At 37.2% G+C, this 21367-nt stretch overlaps 1 protein-coding gene across 2 annotated transcripts in view; it reads left to right on the forward strand.

Annotated features, from left to right (window-relative positions):
- The window catches only part of LOC113118027 (ribonuclease P protein subunit p25-like), a 25828-nt gene extending 4461 nt beyond the window's left edge, over positions 1-21367 (forward strand). The window contains exons 1-4 of one of the 2 annotated variants that reach the window (XM_026286880.1): positions 2430-2631; positions 11268-11366; positions 13677-13707; positions 18527-21367. In XM_026286880.1, the coding sequence (XP_026142665.1) occupies positions 18972-19604 (633 nt within the window). In that variant the 5' untranslated portion in view covers positions 2430-2631; positions 11268-11366; positions 13677-13707; positions 18527-18971 and the 3' untranslated portion in view covers positions 19605-21367. Of the gene's footprint in view, positions 1-2429; positions 2632-11267; positions 11367-13676; positions 13708-18526 lie in introns of those variants that run through there. The other variant, XM_026286879.1, reaches the window with a different exon arrangement.

A 21367-nucleotide genomic window follows, 5' to 3' on the forward strand; every position in this document is an offset into this window, starting at 1 on the left:
AGTCATATAATAAGATTTCAATCCTCTAGCCTAGAGGAATGCATTAAATGCATTAAATGCAATTTTGCTCAAATTTTTGGAAGCACAGTTCAAAGTAATTGATTTGAATCTCTATCTGTGTGATCTGTGTCTATCTGAGTTTTAATGTAATGGTGCAATGACGTCATTTGTAGTGTGTGAACTGAACACTGGTCACTGTCATCCTGAGTCTAAAATAAAATAAAATAAAATAAATTTTTTGTTATTTTTTTTTTTTTTTTATTTATTTTTTGTTATTTTTTTATTATTATTTTATTATTATTTTTTATTATTATTTTATTATGGAAATCTTTCATCAAAATAATAACTGTAATTAATATTTTTTGTTGATGTGATGAATGAATAATAATTGCAAAGTTGTTGTTGTTATTATTATTATTATTATATACTTTTAATTGAGAACTTCTTAACTGAGAACAATTAAGAAGTAACTTAAAGGTATAAAAATAAAATTAAAAAGAAGAAAAAAACTTTAAAAATCAACTGAAACATAATTCATTATTTTTGAATGAATCTTTGAAAGCTGTTTTTTTATGCTTTTGTAAAACATTCTAGACGCCAAAAAAAAATTTCCCTATTTTAAAATACATAATGGGTTTTGTATGTCTTTTTATATAGTTCTGCTTTCAATATTCTTACGAAACTTTATGTTTAAAATGTATCTCATTTATGTAATTTTTTAGGATTCATAAGGTTTAATAAACTATTCGGACACTTAAGTCCAAATTATTATTTGCGTGTAAATTGATCAAATATTTTCAAGTGCTCAAACGATACTAGAACGAACTATTCAACTCGTCTCAAGGTCATTTTTAATGAATGAAGTCAGTTCCTCTTGAGTTCGCACAGAAGTAACAGTCAATATTTTACCTGAAAAACAGTATTTAGATTATGCTATGTTTCTTTCTAATAAATACCACTTGTTTTGAGATTTTATGTGAAGACACATACTTTTTTGTGGCTTAAGTTTTTTGATGTCCACATCTAATTAAATTTACAAAAGTGATTTATATGCATAGAAAGAAAGCGTATTAAATGCACAGTGCTAAAGTGTGTACTTCAGTGTTTTCAAATAACTATATCTTCTTCCAGTAAAATATGTGACTCTGGAGCACAAAACATAATGATCAGTTTTTCAGAATTGATATTAATGCATAATCTGGAAGCTGAATAGATAAACTTTCCATTGATGTCTGGTTTGTTCGGAGCACAATATCTGTCTGAGATACAACTATTTGAAAATCTGGAATCTGAGGGAGCAAATCATCTTTAAAGTTGTACAAATAAATTTTGTGCAATGCATATTACTAATAAAAAATGAAGTTTTTATATCTTCATGGAACATGATCTTTAACATCAAATATTACCAAAGTCAGCTAAGACTTTCACTAGTCTGTGTTCAAATCCATCACCCTGAAGCTGAGTGCACTCCCTAAATCCAATTGTTTTAATTTTACATCCATCAATTATTTGTTCAAGCCGAACATGCTGCGACTCACGACCCGAGAACAATTGTAGGAACCCAAATCCTCTGCAATCTTCTCCTCTTTTCTTCCCCGGCACAATGACGGCTCTCTCAGCGCTCCTCCTCAGCTCCACAATAGCTGCTTATTTGGGAAGCACTTTGGATAGAGCTGCAGTCTTGACAGGGTGCCATTATAAGGGCTGTGAGATTTAGACACACACCCCGTCGGCAGAAAAGCACGTTCATTAAAGGCCCAAGCGAGTCACATTTGACACCCGAGTGCACTTTGAGAATAAACGCTCACGTGGTTAATAGCCGCAGTGTAAGTGTATAGATCTGACCATCCATACAGAGAGAGAGAGAGAATGCATGTGTGAAAAATAAAAGTGGCGGCGTAGATGAGTTTTGAATTATAGCTTGTTCTCCGGTCTGTCAATATCGGGCAGAAAAGTGTTTCAAGGGCTTGACTTTGTTTTGGTTCACCTCTGATTACCTTCATAATCTAGCAAACGTTCTCTGCAGTCCAAACACACACACACACACACTCTCCGTCTTTGTGCTTGACGTAGTGATTGCCTCGTATTTAACACTTTTTTCTAGCACAAAACGCTTCTCCAATACAGATCACGGCCGACCGTGGCTCATTTCAATCTGTGAAAGGTGTTTTTTTGATTCCATCAGCAGAAAGCGCCGTCAGCCGTGACAAAGGCCATTCGATAACACGCTCACAGAGAGAGAATATGCACTGCTTTTCAGCAGGTTTTAAGAATATTTAGAGGTCCTCTGGGGACTGACGTTGAATTTGCATTAAAATTTGCCATTCAGGATTTTTGGAGGGAAAATTCACCTTGAATAAAAGCCATTACTGGCGTTTAAGGGAAACTCTGACGCTGACGTGTTAACCTTTAGAAGTGCTGATAAACGCAGAGTTGTGTGCGAAACGTGGGAAAGTGGACGGCAAATAGACTGTAATCGCCTCGCTCGCAGCTTGTTGACCTTAATGCTGATCTGTATGCATCTTCTGATGGTTGCCAGATCCTCAGTCAGAAGGGAATTTGATCACTGATCCAAATTAAAATCATCAGTAAATTGGAGCAGCTGATTGCCTGAGCGCCGCTGAGAGCTGTGTAAGTGGATATGAAGGACAAGCTCAATCTAAACGTCACATCTGCTCTTATATTCACTTATTACCTGTGCATTTTAGGTTTTTGCACAGATTTTCTGATTGAACCCGAGTTTGATTCTGACAAATTCAAAATCAAATTCTTACTGTTGCAAGTTTATATGTCACAATTCTGACAGTATTTATATGAAGTGTGAGCTAACATCTTTCAATTCTGACTTTACATCTCAGTTTTTACTTTACATCTCACAATTCTGACTTCACATCTCAGTTTTTACTTTACATCTCGCAATTCTGACTTTACATCTCAGCTTTTACTTTACATCTCGCAATTTTGACTTTACATCTGACTTTACATATCGCAATTTTGACTTTATATATCGCAATTTTGTTTTTACATCTCAGTTTTTACTTTACATATCGCAATTTTTTACTTAACATCTCGCAATTTTTTACTTAACATCTCGCAATTTTGACTTTACATCTCGCAATTCTGACTTTACATCTCAGCTTTTACTTTACATCTCACAATTCTGACTTCACATCTCAGTTTTTACTTTACATCTCGCAATTCTGACTTTACATCTCAGCTTTTACTTTACATCTCGCAATTTTGACTTTACATCTGACTTTACATATCGCAATTTTGACTTTATCGCAATTTTGTTTTTACATCTCAGTTTTTACTTTACATCGCAATTTTGACTTTACATCTGACTTTACATATCGCAATTTTTAACTTTACATCTCGCAATTTTGACTTTACATATCGCAATTTTGACTTTACAACTGACTTTACATATCGCAATTATGACTTTACATCTCGCAATTTTGACTTTACATCTGACTTTACATATCGCAATTTGTACTTTACATATGGCAATTTTGACTTTACATCTCGCAATTTTGACTTTACATCTGACTTTACATATCGCAATTTTGACTTTACATCTCAGTTTTTACTTTACATCTCGCAATTTTGACTTTACATCTTACTTAACATATCGCAATTTTGATTTTACATCTCACAAATCTTACTTTACATCTCACAGTTTTGACTTAACATCTCAGTTTTTACTTTACATCTCGCAAATCTGACTTTACATCTCACAGCTTTGACTTTACATCTCACAATTCTGACTTTACATCTCAGTTTTGACTTTACATCTCAGTTTTGACTTTACATCTCAGTTTTGACTTTACATCTCACAAATCTGACTTTACATCTCACAGTTTTGACTTTACATCTCGCAAATCTGACTTTACATCTCACAATTTTGTCTTTAAATCTCGCAATTCAGACTTTAGATCTCAGTTTTTACTTTATATCTCACAATTCTAACTTTATATCAAACAATTATTTTTTTAGTTGTTGTTGTTGTATTGTTTCTATACAATACATTTTTCAAAAAAAATTTCTTCATTTTTTGTCTAGAGATTATATCTTGCAATCTTTGCTTTTTTTCTCTTCAGAATACAGAGATTCAAAAATTGTATACCTTTTTACATTATTCATTCAATGGGAGAAACAAGCTTCCATACTATTCCACCTTCAAACAGTAAAACACTGTAAATCATCCTCTTTGTTGAACATACACCTGCAAAACAAAAGCTGGAGGACAGCATCCATTATCTTTAGTAATTTGTTTGCATTATAATACTGAACACTTCTGTGTTGATGAGTAACATCTGCGACAGTAATGTTCCCAAACACTGCACTGAGTACTACATCCCATAATACAAAGCACTTGAGTCAACATCTAGTGTGATAAATTAATAAATTAGAGTCTATATCATATTGATTTTAACATTCTTGGTGGATTTGATCTCACATATTTTTAAATATCTAAAAACATTTTTTTTTTTGCATTATTAATTTTTTCAGATCTTTTTTTAAATGATTTGTTATATGTATTTACTTTCATGAATTTTATTTGGTTTTTTTTTTATATATTTTTTTTTTTTTGAGAAGCTACTAAAAGCGTTATATAAAATAGTTTATAACAGAAGGCAGTGTCGTGTAAATGCAGTAGTATTCTGAACAGTGCTTCAGTCCTCTGTAAACTCTCACAACTCTTCTGCTGGATTTTGATAATTGCAGACACAAAATTGCCACCTCATTTTTCCCCCGTTTCTAATTATTGAGCTCTTCAGCGTTGACAGCTACAGGGAACTAGAAATAACGCACACACACACGCACGGTGAGCAGCTGAACATTGGTGTGCAATTACACTCCTGCAATTACGGCTCTATTGTAAAGCAGAGCATTATGGGGGATTTGCTCTCATTGCAATTAAAAAAATGGGACAAATCTCCTTCCACATGCACATGCAATTTAGATATTGTGTGTCATACTTAGGGCAGAAATACTCAAGAGTTTTGACACCTGAAGTTTAGTCCTATGCTTATGTAATGCTCTTGTGCATGTGATGTGCTCTTGTGACTTAAAACAATTTAAACAAAAAAAAAAGCTTTAATATAAGTTAAATCAAGATATGAGATGAAATCATATTTATTATTTTAATTTGTGCCTGCAACCAATGTAAATTTCATTAAAGAACCAAAACCTGGATATACAGTATGAGGAAATTTAAAGTGTTATTTATTGGTCCTGAAATGTCATATACATTTTACAATTAATAGAAAATTTATCTCAAACTCTAAAATATTTTATTGGGTAGTAATGATTTTAAATAATCCCAGTAATCATAAACAAATGGAAAAAGTAATGAAATTTACATTAAATTATAGTTCATTAAAACTCCCACTATTAGAACATATGGGAAAATGAAATGAAAATAAGAAATGTTTTCTTGCCAACTGACTAAAATATCTTTTAGATGAAGCACCAAAATTACTAACCAAATTTTTTTTATATATATATATATATATATATATATATATATATATATATAAAACAATAAAATAAAAATGACAAGCACACAACAAAAGTACTAAAACTGTAACAAATTTAGTGTTATTAAATACCATGATATTTGTTATAAATAGTTTGAAATAGATTTGTTTATTTTTTTTCCATTTTAATTTAGTTTTTAGTTACTTATTTACATTTTAGTTGTATTAGTTTAGTTGTTATTTTAGGTTAAACATAATGAAAATAAACATTTTATTTAGTTTATTTCATTTTTATTTTTATTTTGTATTGTGACCTAAAAAACATTGCCTTGGAGTCAAAGAGGTTGAGAACAGTTATTTTTTTGTTTTTATTATTATTAATATTATTATTATTATTTCTCTCTCTCTCACAGACACACACACACAAACACTCTCTCTCTCACACGCTCTCTTACACACACACACACACACACACACACACACACACACACTCTCTCACACGCTCTCTTACACACACACACACACTCTCACACGCTCTCTTACACACACACACACACACTTGACATTTCCCTCGCAGTGTGCTGTTAGATGACCGGGCGTTTCTGTGAGCGTGACGAAGAAAGTAGTGACCCGGTACGAATGGCCACTGCAGGGGAGTGTGTCTCTCTCTCATACACACACTCACACACACACACACACACACACACACACACTCACACACACATACACACACTCTCTCTGTGGAGTCTTTAGCCATCTGGCTACACGCTGAATTGCTGGGTTTTACATGAGGTCTGGACTAAACGCTGCCTCCTCTGGAGCTCAAGAGCAGGTAAACTGTTCTGATCCACACGAGGAGAGAGTGCACTAACACATTAAACACCAGAGATCCCCCGCTCCGAACACATTAAACCACCAGAGATCCCCCCGCTCCGAACACATTAAACACCAGAGATCCCCCCGCTCCGAACACATTAAACACCAGAGATCCCCCCGCTCCAAACACATTAAACACCAGAGATCCCCCCCCCCGCTCCGAACACATTAAACACCAGAGACCCCCCCGCTCCGAACACATTAAACACCAGAGACCCCCCCGCTCCGAACACATTAAACACCAGAGATCCCCCCGCTCCGAACACATTAAACACCAGAGATCCCCCCGCTCCGAACACATTAAACACCAGAGATCCCCCCCCGCTCCGAACACATTAAACACCAGAGACCCCCCCCGCTCCGAACACATTAAACACCAGAGACCCCCCCGCTCCGAACACATTAAACACCAGAGATCCCCCCCCGCTCCGAACACATTAAACACCAGAGATCCCCCCCCGCTCCGAACACATTAAACACCAGAGATCCCCCCCCGCTCCGAACACATTAAACACCAGAGATCCCCCCCGCTCCGAACACATTAAACACCAGAGACCCCCCCGCTCCGAACACATTAAACACCAGAGACCCCCCCGCTCCGAACACATTAAACACCAGAGATCCCCCCGCTCCGAACACATTAAACCACCAGAGATCCCCACGCTCCGAGATCCCCCCGCTCCGAACACATTAAACACCAGAGATCCCCCGCTCCGAACACATTAAACACCAGAGATCCCCCCGCTCCGAACACATTAAACCACCAGAGATCCCCCCGCTCCGAGATCCCCCCGCTCCGAACACATTAAACACCAGAGATCCCCCCGCTCCGAACACATTAAACACCAGAGATCCCCCCGCTCCGAACACATTAAACACCAGAGACCCCCCCCCGCTCCGAACACATTAAAGACCAGAGATCCCCCCGCTCCGAACACATTAAACACCAGAGATCCCCCCGCTCCGAACACATTAAACACCAGAGATCCCCCCGCTCGAACACATTAAACACCAGAGATCCCCCCGCTCCGAACACATTAAACACCAGAGATCCCCCCGCTCCGAACACATTAAACACCAGAGATCCCCCCCCGCTCCGAACACATTAAACACCAGAGACCCCCCCCGCTCCGAACACATTAAACACCAGAGATCCCCCCGCTCCGAACACATTAAAAACCAGAGATCCCCCCCCCGCTCCGAACACATTAAACACCAGAGACCCCCCCCGCTCCGAACACATTAAACACCAGAGATCCACCCCGCTCCGAACACATTAAACACCAGAGATCCCCCCCGCTCCGAACACATTAAACACCAGAGATCCCCCCCGCTCCGAACACATTAAACACCAGAGATCCCCCGCTCCGAACACATTAAACACCAGAGATCCCCCCCCGCTCCGAACACATTAAACACCAGAGATCCCCCCCGCTCCGAACACATTAAACACCAGAGATCCCCCCGCTCCGAACACATTAAACACCAGAGATCCCCCCGCTCCGAACACATTAAACACCAGAGATCCCCCCCGCTCCGAACACATTAAACACCAGAGACCCCCCCCCGCTCCGAACACATTAAACACCAGAGACCCCCCGCTCCGAACACATTAATCACCAGAGACCCCCCCGCTCCGAACACATTAAACACCAGAGACCCCCCCGCTCCGAACACATTAAACACCAGAGATCCCCCCCCGCTCCGAACACATTAAACACCAGAGATCCCCCCGCTCCGAACACATTAAACACCAGAGATCCCCCCGCTCCGAACACATTAAACACCAGAGACCCCCCCGCTCCGAACACATTAAACACCAGAGACCCCCCCGCTCCGAACACATTAAACACCAGAGACCCCCCCGCTCCGAACACATTAAACACCAGAGACCCCCCGCTCCGAACACATTAAACACCAGAGATCCCCGCCTCTCCGATCACATTAAACACCAGAGATCCCCCCGCTCCGAACACATTAAACCACCAGAGATACCCCCGCTCCGAACACATTAAACACCAGAGATCCCCCCGCTCCGAACACATTAAACCACCAGAGATCCCCCCGCTCCGAACACATTAAACCACCAGAGATACCCCCGCTCCGAACACATTAAACACCAGAGATCCCCCGCTCCGAACACATTAAACCACCAGAGATACCCCCGCTCCGAACACATTAAACACCAGAGATCCCCCCGCTCCGAACACATTAAACACCAGAGATCCCCCCGCTCCGAACACATTAAACCACCAGAGATCCCCCCGCTCCGAACACATTAAACCACCAGAGATCCCCCCGCTCCGAGATCCCCCCGCTCCGAACACATTAAACACCAGAGATCCCCCCGCTCCGAACACATTAAACCACCAGAGATCCCCCCGCTCCGAGATCCCCCCGCTCCGAACACATTAAACACCAGAGATCCCCCCGCTCCGAACACATTAAACACCAGAGATCCCCCCGCTCCGAACACATTAAACACCAGAGATCCCCCCGCTCCGAACACATTAAACCACCAGAGATCCCCCCGCTCCGAGATCCCCCCGCTCCGAACACATTAAACACCAGAGATCCCCCCGCTCCGAACACATTAAACACCAGAGATCCCCCCGCTCCGAACACATTAAACACCAGAGACCCCCCCGCTCCGAACACATTAAAGACCAGAGATCCCCCCGCTCCGAACACATTAAACACCAGAGATCCCCCCGCTCCGAACACATTAAACACCAGAGATCCCCCCGCTCCGAACACATTAAACACCAGAGATCCCCCCGCTCCGATTCAATCTGTTCCAGCGAGTCTCTGGGTGCAGAAGTAGTTAAACTCCATCAGATGCATCCGTGACTGTTTACCTGCACAGAAAACTGCACAGAAAACATACACAAAATGATTTTCTGTGCTTATGTCAATAAATCTGTGTTATTTTAAATTCAAAACTGTTGCTTTTGCTCAAACTGAATTGGATAAGAAGACTTTTACAGTATATGCAGCTCCCTCTGCTTGAATCTTCCTCAATCAAAATCAAAAAGTGTTGTCTTTGGATCATTTTAATTCAGTCATACGGCAAATGAAAGATGATTCAATGATGTGTTAAAACTTATCTTTTAGTTCAACATGAGTTACTTCCTTTTTTTTGTAATTGTTTGTATTTTCTGAGTGAGAAAGACACTTTTTAATGTAGAATTTACTTTGAATTTTTTTTTTTTTCTAAATTGCTAGTGAATTTCAATTATGCAACAGCAAGTAATGCATATGAAAAAACATGTACAGTATGGAACAAAAATGTTCATACATATATACGTACGAGTCATCAGAATTGTTATTAAATCATAATTCAAGTGTGAATTATTAGATTTAATTAGATACATTCTTTGATCTCAAAATCAAAACATAAATTAGTTGATTCATGCATTGTTGAAATAGAGAGAATGAGCTCACAGATACGTTTATTATAAATGTCACGAAATCATTTTGTCTTGTGAGGACATTCAGGAACTCGTGTGTAGCAAAACAAGATGCTTCAGTTGTACTCCGTTTAATGTCATTTAGTTCATTTAATTCAGCTATCACAGAATAATTAATGATCCATTAGCTTTTTTTACATAAAGCTCTAATTTTTTTTAATTGAATCGATCAAAATACTGCTATTAATTCCATTAGTGTGTCTGAAGCACTGCGTGCGGCTGCTATTATCAGTAAGACTGAAGAGCTGTTCAATTAAACTCTCTGTGTTCACACACTCCACTCGCATTTAAAGAAGATGCAGGACAACTGTGTTTCATCTTAATGCAGAGAACAGCATGGAATTAAATCAAGTGCTCCTTATCAGATGTACTCGGGTAGAAATGAGGTATAAGTGTGTGCGCGCGTGTGTGTGTGTGTGTGTGTGTTTGTGTGAGTGAGAGAGAGTGTGTGTGTGTGAGTGAGAGAGAGAGTGTGTGGGGGGGGGGGTGAGAGAGTGTTTCTGAGTGAGTGTGAGTTTGTGTGTGTGTGTGTATTTTATAATCTGTAATATATAATATACTGATATACTTACATTTTTTTCTGGTTATGTCAAGCTTAACAATATTTTATCTGGTGGGAATTTCAATTTGTGAGTAAAGAAATATATAAAAATAAAACCTATTAATCACAAGTAGCTGAAAAAGTGTAAAACTGTTTTTTATTAAATGTTCTTTTTCTAGACCTGGAACAGAACGTTTTATGATCCAATATAAAAATGTAAACATTTAAAAAAATCTTAATTATCTAGTTCCGTCAAACTCTAAAATATTTTATTTGGTAAAAAAAAAAACAGCTATTTTCAAGTAAAAATAAAAATCTAAAAAATCCCTGATTTCTTTTTTTTATTAATCCAATATACATTTTTCTAGTTATGTCGGGTAGAAATTTACATATTGACACACACGCAAAACAACTGAATTGAACAGGTTTAACAAGCATTTAACGAGTGATTTTATCCAAAGTGATTGGCATTGAATTCATATATGTGATCAGTTCATATATTAAAATCTTTTTTCAATAAATCTAGAAAAAATCATAAATAAATAAATCAAATGCAATACAATACAATACAATGCAATGCAGTACAATACAAAATCTCAGTGATCACAAACAACTGGAAAAGTCATATAATTTCAATGATAAAATGTGCAAATGCTACTTTTGCATTTGCGCTAACATTTAGCACACACCTTTCTTCTAAGTGACCTACATTGCATTACACATGTATAGTATAGTATATAGTATTTGATCAGTTCATGCATTCTCAGGGAATTAAACCCATGACTGTTTTGGAAGCTGTGAATATGTGACACTCTATATTGAGCTGCTCTCTCTCTCTCTCTCTCTCTCTCTCTCTCTCTCTCTCTCTCTCTCTCTCTCTCTCTCTCTGCATTGCAGTGCTGAGGGCTGTGAGGTGTCAGTGCTGTTCTGGAGAGTTAATTAAACCCTGCTGCCCCTCAGTTCCTCGTCAGACGTGTCTCAGGGCTTCAGGCTCAGGTAAGGATGGGAGAGCCCTGGAGTTTCTGAAGCAGACTGTCGCTCTCCTGCTCCTGATGGCCGTTTGATAAAGAACCGGATTACTGTCCCTGCTGCATGTCAGATCCACGCTTCTCTTGCTTAGAGCAGACGTTTAGACTGAGAAATGGAGGAAGAGACTGACTGTTAAAGACCTTGTTCCTTGAAGGAATCATCCCAGTTCAGTATGTGTGTGTCGACAGAATCTGAGAATCCTTTCTAGTCCTCAGTTTATAGAGCGCTCTTTACAATAAAGCTTTATGAAAATAAACAGGAATATAACATTGTTTATATTGCTGAATAAATTATGACATTAATTAAATTTCAGCTGTGAGTAGCTCCACAGAAGACAATTATTCGGCTCATTATTCAAGTCATCATTCAGATCACTTCAGTTTAATGTTGATTCAGTTCGGTTTAATGTTGATTCAGTCAGATCAGTGTTGATTCAATTCAGTTTCAAGTTGATTCAGTCAGATCAGTGTTGATTCAATTCAGTTTCAAGTTGATTCAGTCAGATCAGTGTTGATTCAATTCAGTTTCATGTTGATTCAGTCAGTTAAATGTTGATTCAGTCAGATCAGTGTTGATTCAGTTCAGTTTCATGTTGATTCAGTCAGTTTAATGTTATTTCAGTTCAGTTAAATGTTGATTCAGTCACATTTGTGTTTATTCAGGTCAGTTTACTGTTGATTCAGGTCCGTTCAGTATTGATTCAGTCAGTTTCATGTTAATTCAGTTCAGTTTAATGTTGATTCAGGTCATTTCAATGTTGATTCAGTTCAGTTAAATGTTGATTCAGTCAGATTAGTGTTAATTCAGTTCAGTTTACTGTTGATTCAGGTCAGTTCAGTATTGATTCAGTTCAGTTTACTGTTGATTCAGTTCATTTCCATGTTAATTCAGTTCAGTTCAATGTTGATTCAGTTCGGTGTGGATTCAGTCAGTTTAATGTTATTTCAGTTCAGTGTAATGTTGATTCAGTCAGATCAGTGTTGATTCAGTTCAGTTTACTGTTGATTCAGTTCAGTATTGATTCAGTCAGTTTCATGTTAATTCAGTTCAGTTTAATGTTGATTCAGTCAGATCAGTGTTGATTCAGTTCAGTTTACTGTTGATTCAGTTCAGTTCAATGTTGATTCAGTTCAGTTTACTGTTGATTCAGTTCAGTATTGATTCAGTCAGTTTCATGTTAATTCAGTTCAGTTTAATGTTGATTCAGTCAGATCAGTGTTGATTCAGTTCAGTTTACTGTTGATTCAGTTCAGTTCAATGTTGATTCAGTTCAGTTTACTGTTGATTCAGTTCAGTATTGATTCAGTCAGTTTCATGTTAATTCAGTTCAGTTTAATGTTGATTCAGTCAGATCAGTGTTGATTCAGTTCAGTTCAATGTTGATTCAGTTCAGTTTACTGTTGATTCAGTTCAGTGTTGATTCAGTCAGATCAGTGTTGATTCAGTTCAGTTAACTATTGATTCAGTTCAGTTCAATGTTGATTCAGTTCAGTGTTGATTCAGTCAGTTTAATGTTAACACAGTCAGGGGTGCGTTTCCCAAAAGCAACTATGGTCACAAGTTCCGTCATTACCAATAGATTTCAATGGAACTAACTACCATAGTTAGCTAACGATTCTTTTGGCAAACACACCCAAGATCAGTGCTGATTCAATTCAGTTAATTTTCATTTAGGGAGTTTTACGTTGATTCAGTTCAGTTTGATGTTGATTCAGTTTTAATGCTCTACTGAAGAAAGTTTTTCATTTAGTAATTTTAGTGTTTCAACATAAACTGACTATATTAGTATAGTCAAATTTGTATTTCAAGTTCTTCATTTAAAAAAAATTATTTCAGCTTTATTTGAATTAACAAAAGCATGTTAATAGCCTTAGTTCACCACAGTAACTCTGAATGATTTTTAAAGGTGATCCTGATGTCAGTCTTTCCCCATTCAAGAACCAGGGTCAAGTGTGATTGAAACTGACTTGCCTAAAGAAACCCACAATGATTTCAATAAACATCATATTTCTTACCACAGGAATGTGTGTGAACCCGTGCAGATGTGTGTATATGATTATACGGGGACAGTAGATTGGTGCTAAATCTAAGTGAATGTGGAATGGTCCTGAAACTCTTTATTATATGATGTTGCTGAAGGAATATAGTGTTATCAATTTACAGCTCTCTCTGTTTTCATCCCTGTCTATTATGTATTCATACTTTCCCATTTTGTCTTTTTAACACAAATAGTATCATTACTCTCTCTCTCTCTCTCTCTCTCTTTCTCTCCCGCAGGGGGCTGTGTATCTCCTTCTGAGTGATGAGGGTAATTTCACCCAAACAGCCAAACGATCATTTCACCCCTCACACACACACACACACACACACACACTGTCTCCTGCTGTGGGCAGTGTCGTGTTCAATGAAGAGTTTATCATATTTAAAAACAGATTTACACCCAAACGAGAAGCAAATTGTTTCAGTGAGATGAGAGGCAGATACATGCAATGGTTGTTCATCAGTAATTGTCATAAAAAGTCTGATGAGTTTAAATCAGAGTCAAAAATTAACGGAAGCTTTTCTTACCAAAATGATCAAAAATGCCTCACAAATTCCAGATAAAGGGGCAAAAATTAAGTAATAAACTAACTGAATGTGAAAATAAGTGCCACTTCGATCTGTGTCTGTTGCATCAGATTGCTTTTTACACGTGAGTCTTTAACCAATCGCACACAGTTCTGTTGAGATTATGAGCGAATGGCTGTTCAGACTGAATTCTGCACATTAGTGAATTCTCTCATCTTAAACCACAAAGTGCATATACAATTTAAATTAGAGATTAATTATCGTAGATTCAGTGATTATGACAGATTGTTTATCATATCTTGCACTAGATTTAACTAACATCACAGACTCAATATGATGTGATGTTTCCCCAAACACAAAAATGTTTCACACATATGTATTCTATTATTACATTAATAATCATTACTACAATATCACAAGCAATGATCAACAATAATGGTTTTTGCCATAATATTGCATATATATATATATAGTTCCTGATTTTAAATATATAGAATTTATGTATAATTTTATAAAGTTATTGATATTAGTATTAGCGTAAAGGTATTTAAATGAAAGTAATTGGTGAAATTCATTTGCATCAAAGACAATGAATTTAATTTGCATTTTAAAATTATATAAAAAACTAAATTACGATGGGTTTTTTTCTTTTTATCTCATAAATTAAAAGTTGTATCTCATCTTTCTGACTTTATCTCATAATAATTATATTTTATGTATTTTATATATTATTTTGACTTTTTTATATCATGACTTTTTCATTATCAGTGTCATAATTTATTAATTATGTCACAATTATGACTTTTAAAGTCAAAGTTTTGACTTACCAAAGCATGATTTTTGGAAGCTTATTTCTGCCAAATAAACAAAAAAATAATATTTAATGGAATTTTTATTTTACAATTCTGCCTTTTTCCTTGCAGTTGAGAGTTTTTTGTTCACAATTCATACTTCTCGTCTCATAATTGCATGAAACAAACTACAAATTGCAAGATGTCAGATTTGTGAGAAAGCAAAGTCGCAGTATTCCTTGATATGATAATTGTGCTCACTGTGCGAAAGTTTCTTTAATGCTGGAAATGAGACAAAAGCGCTCGTTTTCTCAGTGTGTCATTAATCAAAGAGCTGAATGGAGTTACTCCAGTGTTTTTCCAGAGAAACCCTCCCTGTTTTCCTCCTGAGAACTGGCCGTTCTTGTTCAGAAAGTGCATTGGTTCGGGCTGAACGATCTGTCGTCTCTCATTCGCCGGGCCTTCATTCTGTCCTCCGCTGGGACGATCCTGCGAACCTCTGCTGTCTCTGCTGATCATCTGCTTAAGTGACAGCACACACAGAGCTAACCAGAGCTCTGACAAACCCAAATAACTCAGCGCTGATCACTGCTTTCAGAGGAAATACACCGGAGCCGTGAGAAAGAAGAACATCAGGACTGTGACTGTGTTCAAAGTGAGCGAAGCTGAGCTCATCTAAAGCTTTGTTATGTTAATGAGGAGACGTGAATCATTAGCATCTCATTATAATATCTATATATGGAAGGACAATTATGCCATGTGAGAAAGAAAAAAAACATGCTTTAAAAATCACAATTATGAGATAATAGTCAACATTATGACATGCTAAGTCAAAATCATGATTTAAAAAAGTGAAATTGACATAATTATAGGATTTCAAAAATCTAACTTAAGATATAAATAGTAATTTTATTTTGCCATCATTTTGACTTCATATAACAATATATATTCTAATATATCATAATTTCGACTTTTTCTTCTGATTTTAACGTCACAATTAATTACTTGCCATTGTCACTCTCCATTTCGACTTTTAAAATCAATTTTAATTTAATAATATTTTCGACTTTATGTTATACATTTTTATCTCAATTATGACTTTAAATCTCAAAATGATGACACGCTAATTGACAAAAGACATAATAAGTCGAAATTGACATGCTAGGATATAATTATGAGATAAAAAGTTTTAATTATGACAAGTCAAGTTGAAATTATTACATACTAAATCGATATTTTTAAAAGTCAAAATTTACTTGAAAATTTAAAATATGATATACAGAGTAGAAATTTACATAAACATTTATAGACTAATTATAAAATACTAAGTCAAAATGTACATATATATTCATAATAATGAGATAAAAATTGAAATTAAATCATAATTGTCTTTTTTTTATCTCATTAGTTTTGACTTTTCTCCATTTTAATTTAGTATGCCATAAAATTGTAATTTAGTTTGTCAGTTAGTAATAAATCATTTTAAAGTCCAAATTTCTATTTACCAAAACATATTTTTTTTTCTTTTTCTAGCAAAATATTAATAATAATAATAAAAACACTTTTTGTTTAGCTTTTTTGACTTTTTTTCCCTCGCAAATTCTCCGAATCGAAGAGAATCAGCAAATTGTGAGATATACTGAACTCAGAATAGCAAGGAAAAACTCAGAATTATGAGATAATAAAGTTGCCATTATGCTTTTTATTCCTTCATATCAAGTCAAAAGTGTGAATTATGCTCACTGTGCATGCACTGAAGTTTAGCATAAATGCACAGGTAAACAAATGTATAAAACTTATTGCAGTTTATTTAAAGAAACATCTAATCAGAACTTAGTTTCCACACATTCCTGTAGATCATGGGTTCGATTCTCAGGGAATGCATGTCTCATTTTATCCAAGTCACTTTGGATAAAAGTGCCTGCAAAATGTATTAATGTGAATGTCATGGACAGTAGTGATTCAAAATGCTTTACACCAGAATGAGAAAAACAGACGTGTTAAGCTCATTTAAGATCATAGGTTAATTAAATATGGATTAAATGGAGGGATAAAAAGCGAAGAATATTATAGATGTTGCCAAATAAGTCATGTGTGCAGGTGTTAGAAATCCACTTTACAGAGACGTCCCAGAATTCCTGCTGTATAAAGACCATTAACATCACATTATGCAGATGGTGAGAGCCAAATGCATGTGGAGGGCTAAAGGCCAACCGCAGCACATTTAACAGCCTGACTTTCCTCTGCCCTGTGAAGGGTGTTTTCAATTAGACTCGCACCTTCCTTCACACCTTCCTTCACCTGCTGGAGATGTGTCTTTCTGAGGCTCTGTGTTCCAGAACTGTGCTTTAATTGTCAGCGCTCCTCTAGTTCCTGCATCGGACGTCCTTTAAACCGATCAGCAAAATGACTTTAGAGCTGCTGGATTAGTCTTTAAAGCTACAGAACCATCTGCAGAGTTTATCACGGGTATCGTTTTATATTAATGTATATATATATATATATATATATATATATATATATATATATATATATATATATATATATATATATATATATATATATATATATATATATAGATTAGATTAGATTAGATTAGATTAGATTCAACTTTATTGTCACTGCACATGTAAGGTACAAGGCAACGAAATGCAGTTAGCATCTAACCAGAAGAGCATTAAGCAGTAAGTACAGAATATATAGGGGTGTGTGTGTGTGTGTGTGTGTGTGTGTGTGTGTGTGAGCTTGTTTATGTGGTTAAAGAGGACACAACTTTGTATAATGACACAGGTATTACAATGAGGAGGTGGTTTATGAGGACATTTTTAGTGTCCCTGTAATTCAACGCTTATAAATCATACAGAATGAGTTTTTTTGAGAAAGTAAAAATGCACAAAGTTTCCTGTGAGGGTTAGGGTTAGGTGTAGGGTTAGTGAAGGGACATAGAATATACAGTTTCTACAGAATAAAAACCATAATGCCTATGGAGAGTCCCCATAAACCACATATACCAACATGTTTGTGTGTGTGTGTGTGTGTGTGTGTGTGTGTGTGTGTGTGTGTGTGTGCGTTTATTTACAAGTTTTTACAATTGACAAGTTTCCAACAATTTATTTAGAAATAATGTGCACAAAATAATGGGACTTTTTAATGAAAAATGTATTAAAATCATGCATAGAGAGAGCAAGAGAGAGAAAGAGACCATTTTTATGTTTTAAACAGTTTTTAGAAGAAACATTCACAAAAGAGTGACACTTTTAATAGAAAATACACACACACACACATAAGGTTTAATATATTTTCTATATAAAAATAATTGTCCCAAGATTACCTCCCCCAACACTTGAATACATGTTCTATTTAATATAAAAAAAAAATATATATATATATATATATATATATATATATATATATATATATATATAAATGAATATAATAAACTTTTTACATATATTTCATTTGATAAAATAAGCATGAACCCTTTCTATCTTGTTAGTCATGTCAATGGATCAAATTTAGATCTGAAACTAAATTGAAGATGAAATAAGCATACATCAGCGAATGCAGTGCATCTGTGATTTAAAACATTTTCACATTTTCACATTTTCAACAGAAGAAAGTATTTCCCCAAGAAGTGTTTGTTTAAAAATACAGTTTATTTGGGATTTGAGGTTACTGTTGCTTTAAGAAGGCTGACACCCCCCCCCCTCACCCTCTCCCCCCCCCCCCTCTCTCTCACCCTCTCTCTCTCTCTCTCTCTCTCAGCAGTATTTACGAGGCAGCACGAGCGCCGGGCGAGAGACAGACAGATTGCAGCTCCGCCGGCACGTGGAGGAAGACGAGAAACAGTAAAGGACAGCGAAAGAGAGGACGATGCACTCCACAGACTGCATCCACAAAGTGCCAAAAAGGACAACAGGAGAAAACGGAGCAACCCAAGACAAGAGCTGGATCGTCCCGCAGAAGTAAGTGTGCCCAAAACACCTCGGAGGAATTGCCACTTAATTTCCAGAAGTTCAAGTCTAGGAGAACAAAGTTTACCAGGGCGACTGGATGCTGCTTGTAGAAGGACATGCGTGTTATTCACATGCACGTGAATTACAGTTCATTTTGTCTGTTTTTAAATCTAAGTCATGAGTTAAATTCTGGTTAAAAAGGACACGAATCACAGATGATTTGGGGGGAATTGCATGCATTTTGAGCGTTTAAGATAATGGAGCTCAGCATTGATCCGGACACCCTTCTGTCCGTTCCGGGTAAGACTGCAAACGTCTCCGCTTCGTCGCCTTTCCTTAAACAGAGTCACGCAAGCGGGTTTAAGAAAGTGTGTCGGATCGAAGAGGAAAGCACGTGTCCGTTCCCCGGCCTTCCCTCAGGAGTGCTGGAGATGAGGGTGAAGGAGGGCAGCAAGATACGCAATCTCATGGGTTTCGCCATGACACGCATGCAGAGCGACCCCCGGGACGCCGGTCAAACCGGACTGAGACAGGTAGTGTTCACCGGGTCCGGACGAGCCGTGACCAAAACCATCACGTGTGCCGAGATCATGAAGAGAAAGCTTGGCGGCCTCCATCAGATGACCAAGCTGCAGTACAAGGGTCTGCGCGAGGTCTGGGAGAGTCAAGAGGGAGGCGATTCGGAGGTGACCGTCCACCGGACGCTTCCCTCCATCAGCATCCTGCTCTCCAAAGACCCTCTGGACCCTCAGGAACCGGGCTACCAGCCTCCGGAGAACGGCTTGTGGGACGAGAGGAATGGAGGAGAAGCTTCGCAGACGGCGGAGAAACGATCAGCAGACTCGTCTGAGTCTCTGACAGAGCCACGGGCGAAGAGAGTCTGTCTCTGAGGATCATTAAAGACCGAAACTCTCTCGGAAACAGCCTGACTGACTTTCACAACCAAATACACATGCACATCCCATCACAGTCTTGATTTAGGAGTTTACATCCAGGTTTTGAGCATGCAATTTAATTCTTAGATAGAATCAGACAAGCGTTCCCTGGAAATGCATGAACTGATTCACATGCATATATGTAATAAACATGATTTTAAAAAAAAAACATTTTGAAGCAGAACCACGTTCTTTGGTTAAAACCGGTCCGATGCATGCAAACGTCTCAGATGGGCATCAGAGTGAGATGGAGTGATGCTGTGTTGTTTTATTAGAGAGCTGACCCAACCCACAAATACACATCACATCACAGTCTTGATCTTAAATCCAGGTTTTGAGCATGCAATTTAATTTTTAGATGTAATGAGACGAGTGTTCCCCGGAAATGCATAAAAAATAGAATGCAGTTGGAAAATGCATACATTTGCTAAATGCACATAAGTGCAATTAAAACATTAGTAAAAGCATTTATGTAAAAATAAAGGGGCTTCTCGATGCAACCTTTGTTGTCTAAACGGTTCCATAAAGAACCTCAAACATCTGAAGAACCTTTCAGTTTCACAAAAGGTTGTTTGTGGCGAAAGAAGGTTCTTCAGATTATAAAAAGGTAAGAAAGAAATGCATCTTTGAATCAAACGTTGTTCTTCTAGCATCGCTGTGAAGAACCTTTCAAACACATTTATTTTTAAGAGCGAGAAGCGCAAACGGCTCAAATGGGCTTCAGAGTCAGATGGAGATGATTTCAGATGCTTCATAAAGTCTCGTGTTTCTGGAAAGATTTGTTGTTTTATTAGAGAGCCGGTAAAACCTTGTTAAGATGCAGTTTGAGATAGGAGTGTTTTCATTGTATTATTCATTACCCACAGTTCTTCAGAGCTCCAGTGTGCAGTTTCTGTGCAAATCAACTGTTTGCTCCTCATGCTTTCTCTTTGGTTTTAACCACACAGAAAGTGCCACCTGTGCAACTTTCCCGAGACGAGTTCAAACGCTTTCATCCGGACAAATAGAGCGGCACGTCGTAGTACAGCACCAGATCCTGATAAATGTCTTTTGAGGGATTTATTTGAGGGACGGTTGATTTAATTACATTCACCCTGATAAGCTTCTACCTGCAGACTGAACTAAACTGCACCGCATTACATAATGTCACCATCATAATGCGCGATTGCATTTCTGAGATGAGTAATCTTCTGGAAAAGCAAACATCTAGTCTGGCAGAATGTTTGTGAGACGGAAAAAGCAATTTCCATCTTAAGGAGTAGAAAAACGTTTTGTGACAGGCAGAGCTTTTTCAGTAAACATCATGGACCTTGTGCATGCTTTAAAATGGGAGTATTATTTCTTCAAAGTCAACATGAAAGTGGCTTATTCCCTTCTGTGTATTGAAATCTTTCATTAAAATCAATTGCAACATGCAAAATAATGCCATCAGACAACTTTTCCATCAGCTCTCAATGTTCTGTTGGAAATGCATCATATTAAATCATTAAAAACTAATGCTGAATTCATTCAGAATTACAGATTATGGTGATTTTTTTCTCTGTTGCACCATGAAACAAACATTTATTGACATGATTTTTAAATATTGAGTTTTCCCAAAACAATGTTTTGGTATTTGTACTGAAAAACTAGAATAATAAAATAATTTTTTGCAATGTCATCTTCATGCAACACTTTTATAAATGCATCTTTGAAAAAAAAAAAAACATTAAAAGAAC

The sequence above is a fragment of the Carassius auratus genome, chromosome 18 (assembly GCF_003368295.1).
Source record: "Carassius auratus strain Wakin chromosome 18, ASM336829v1, whole genome shotgun sequence".
In the NCBI taxonomy this organism is placed as follows: domain Eukaryota; kingdom Metazoa; phylum Chordata; class Actinopteri; order Cypriniformes; family Cyprinidae; genus Carassius; species Carassius auratus.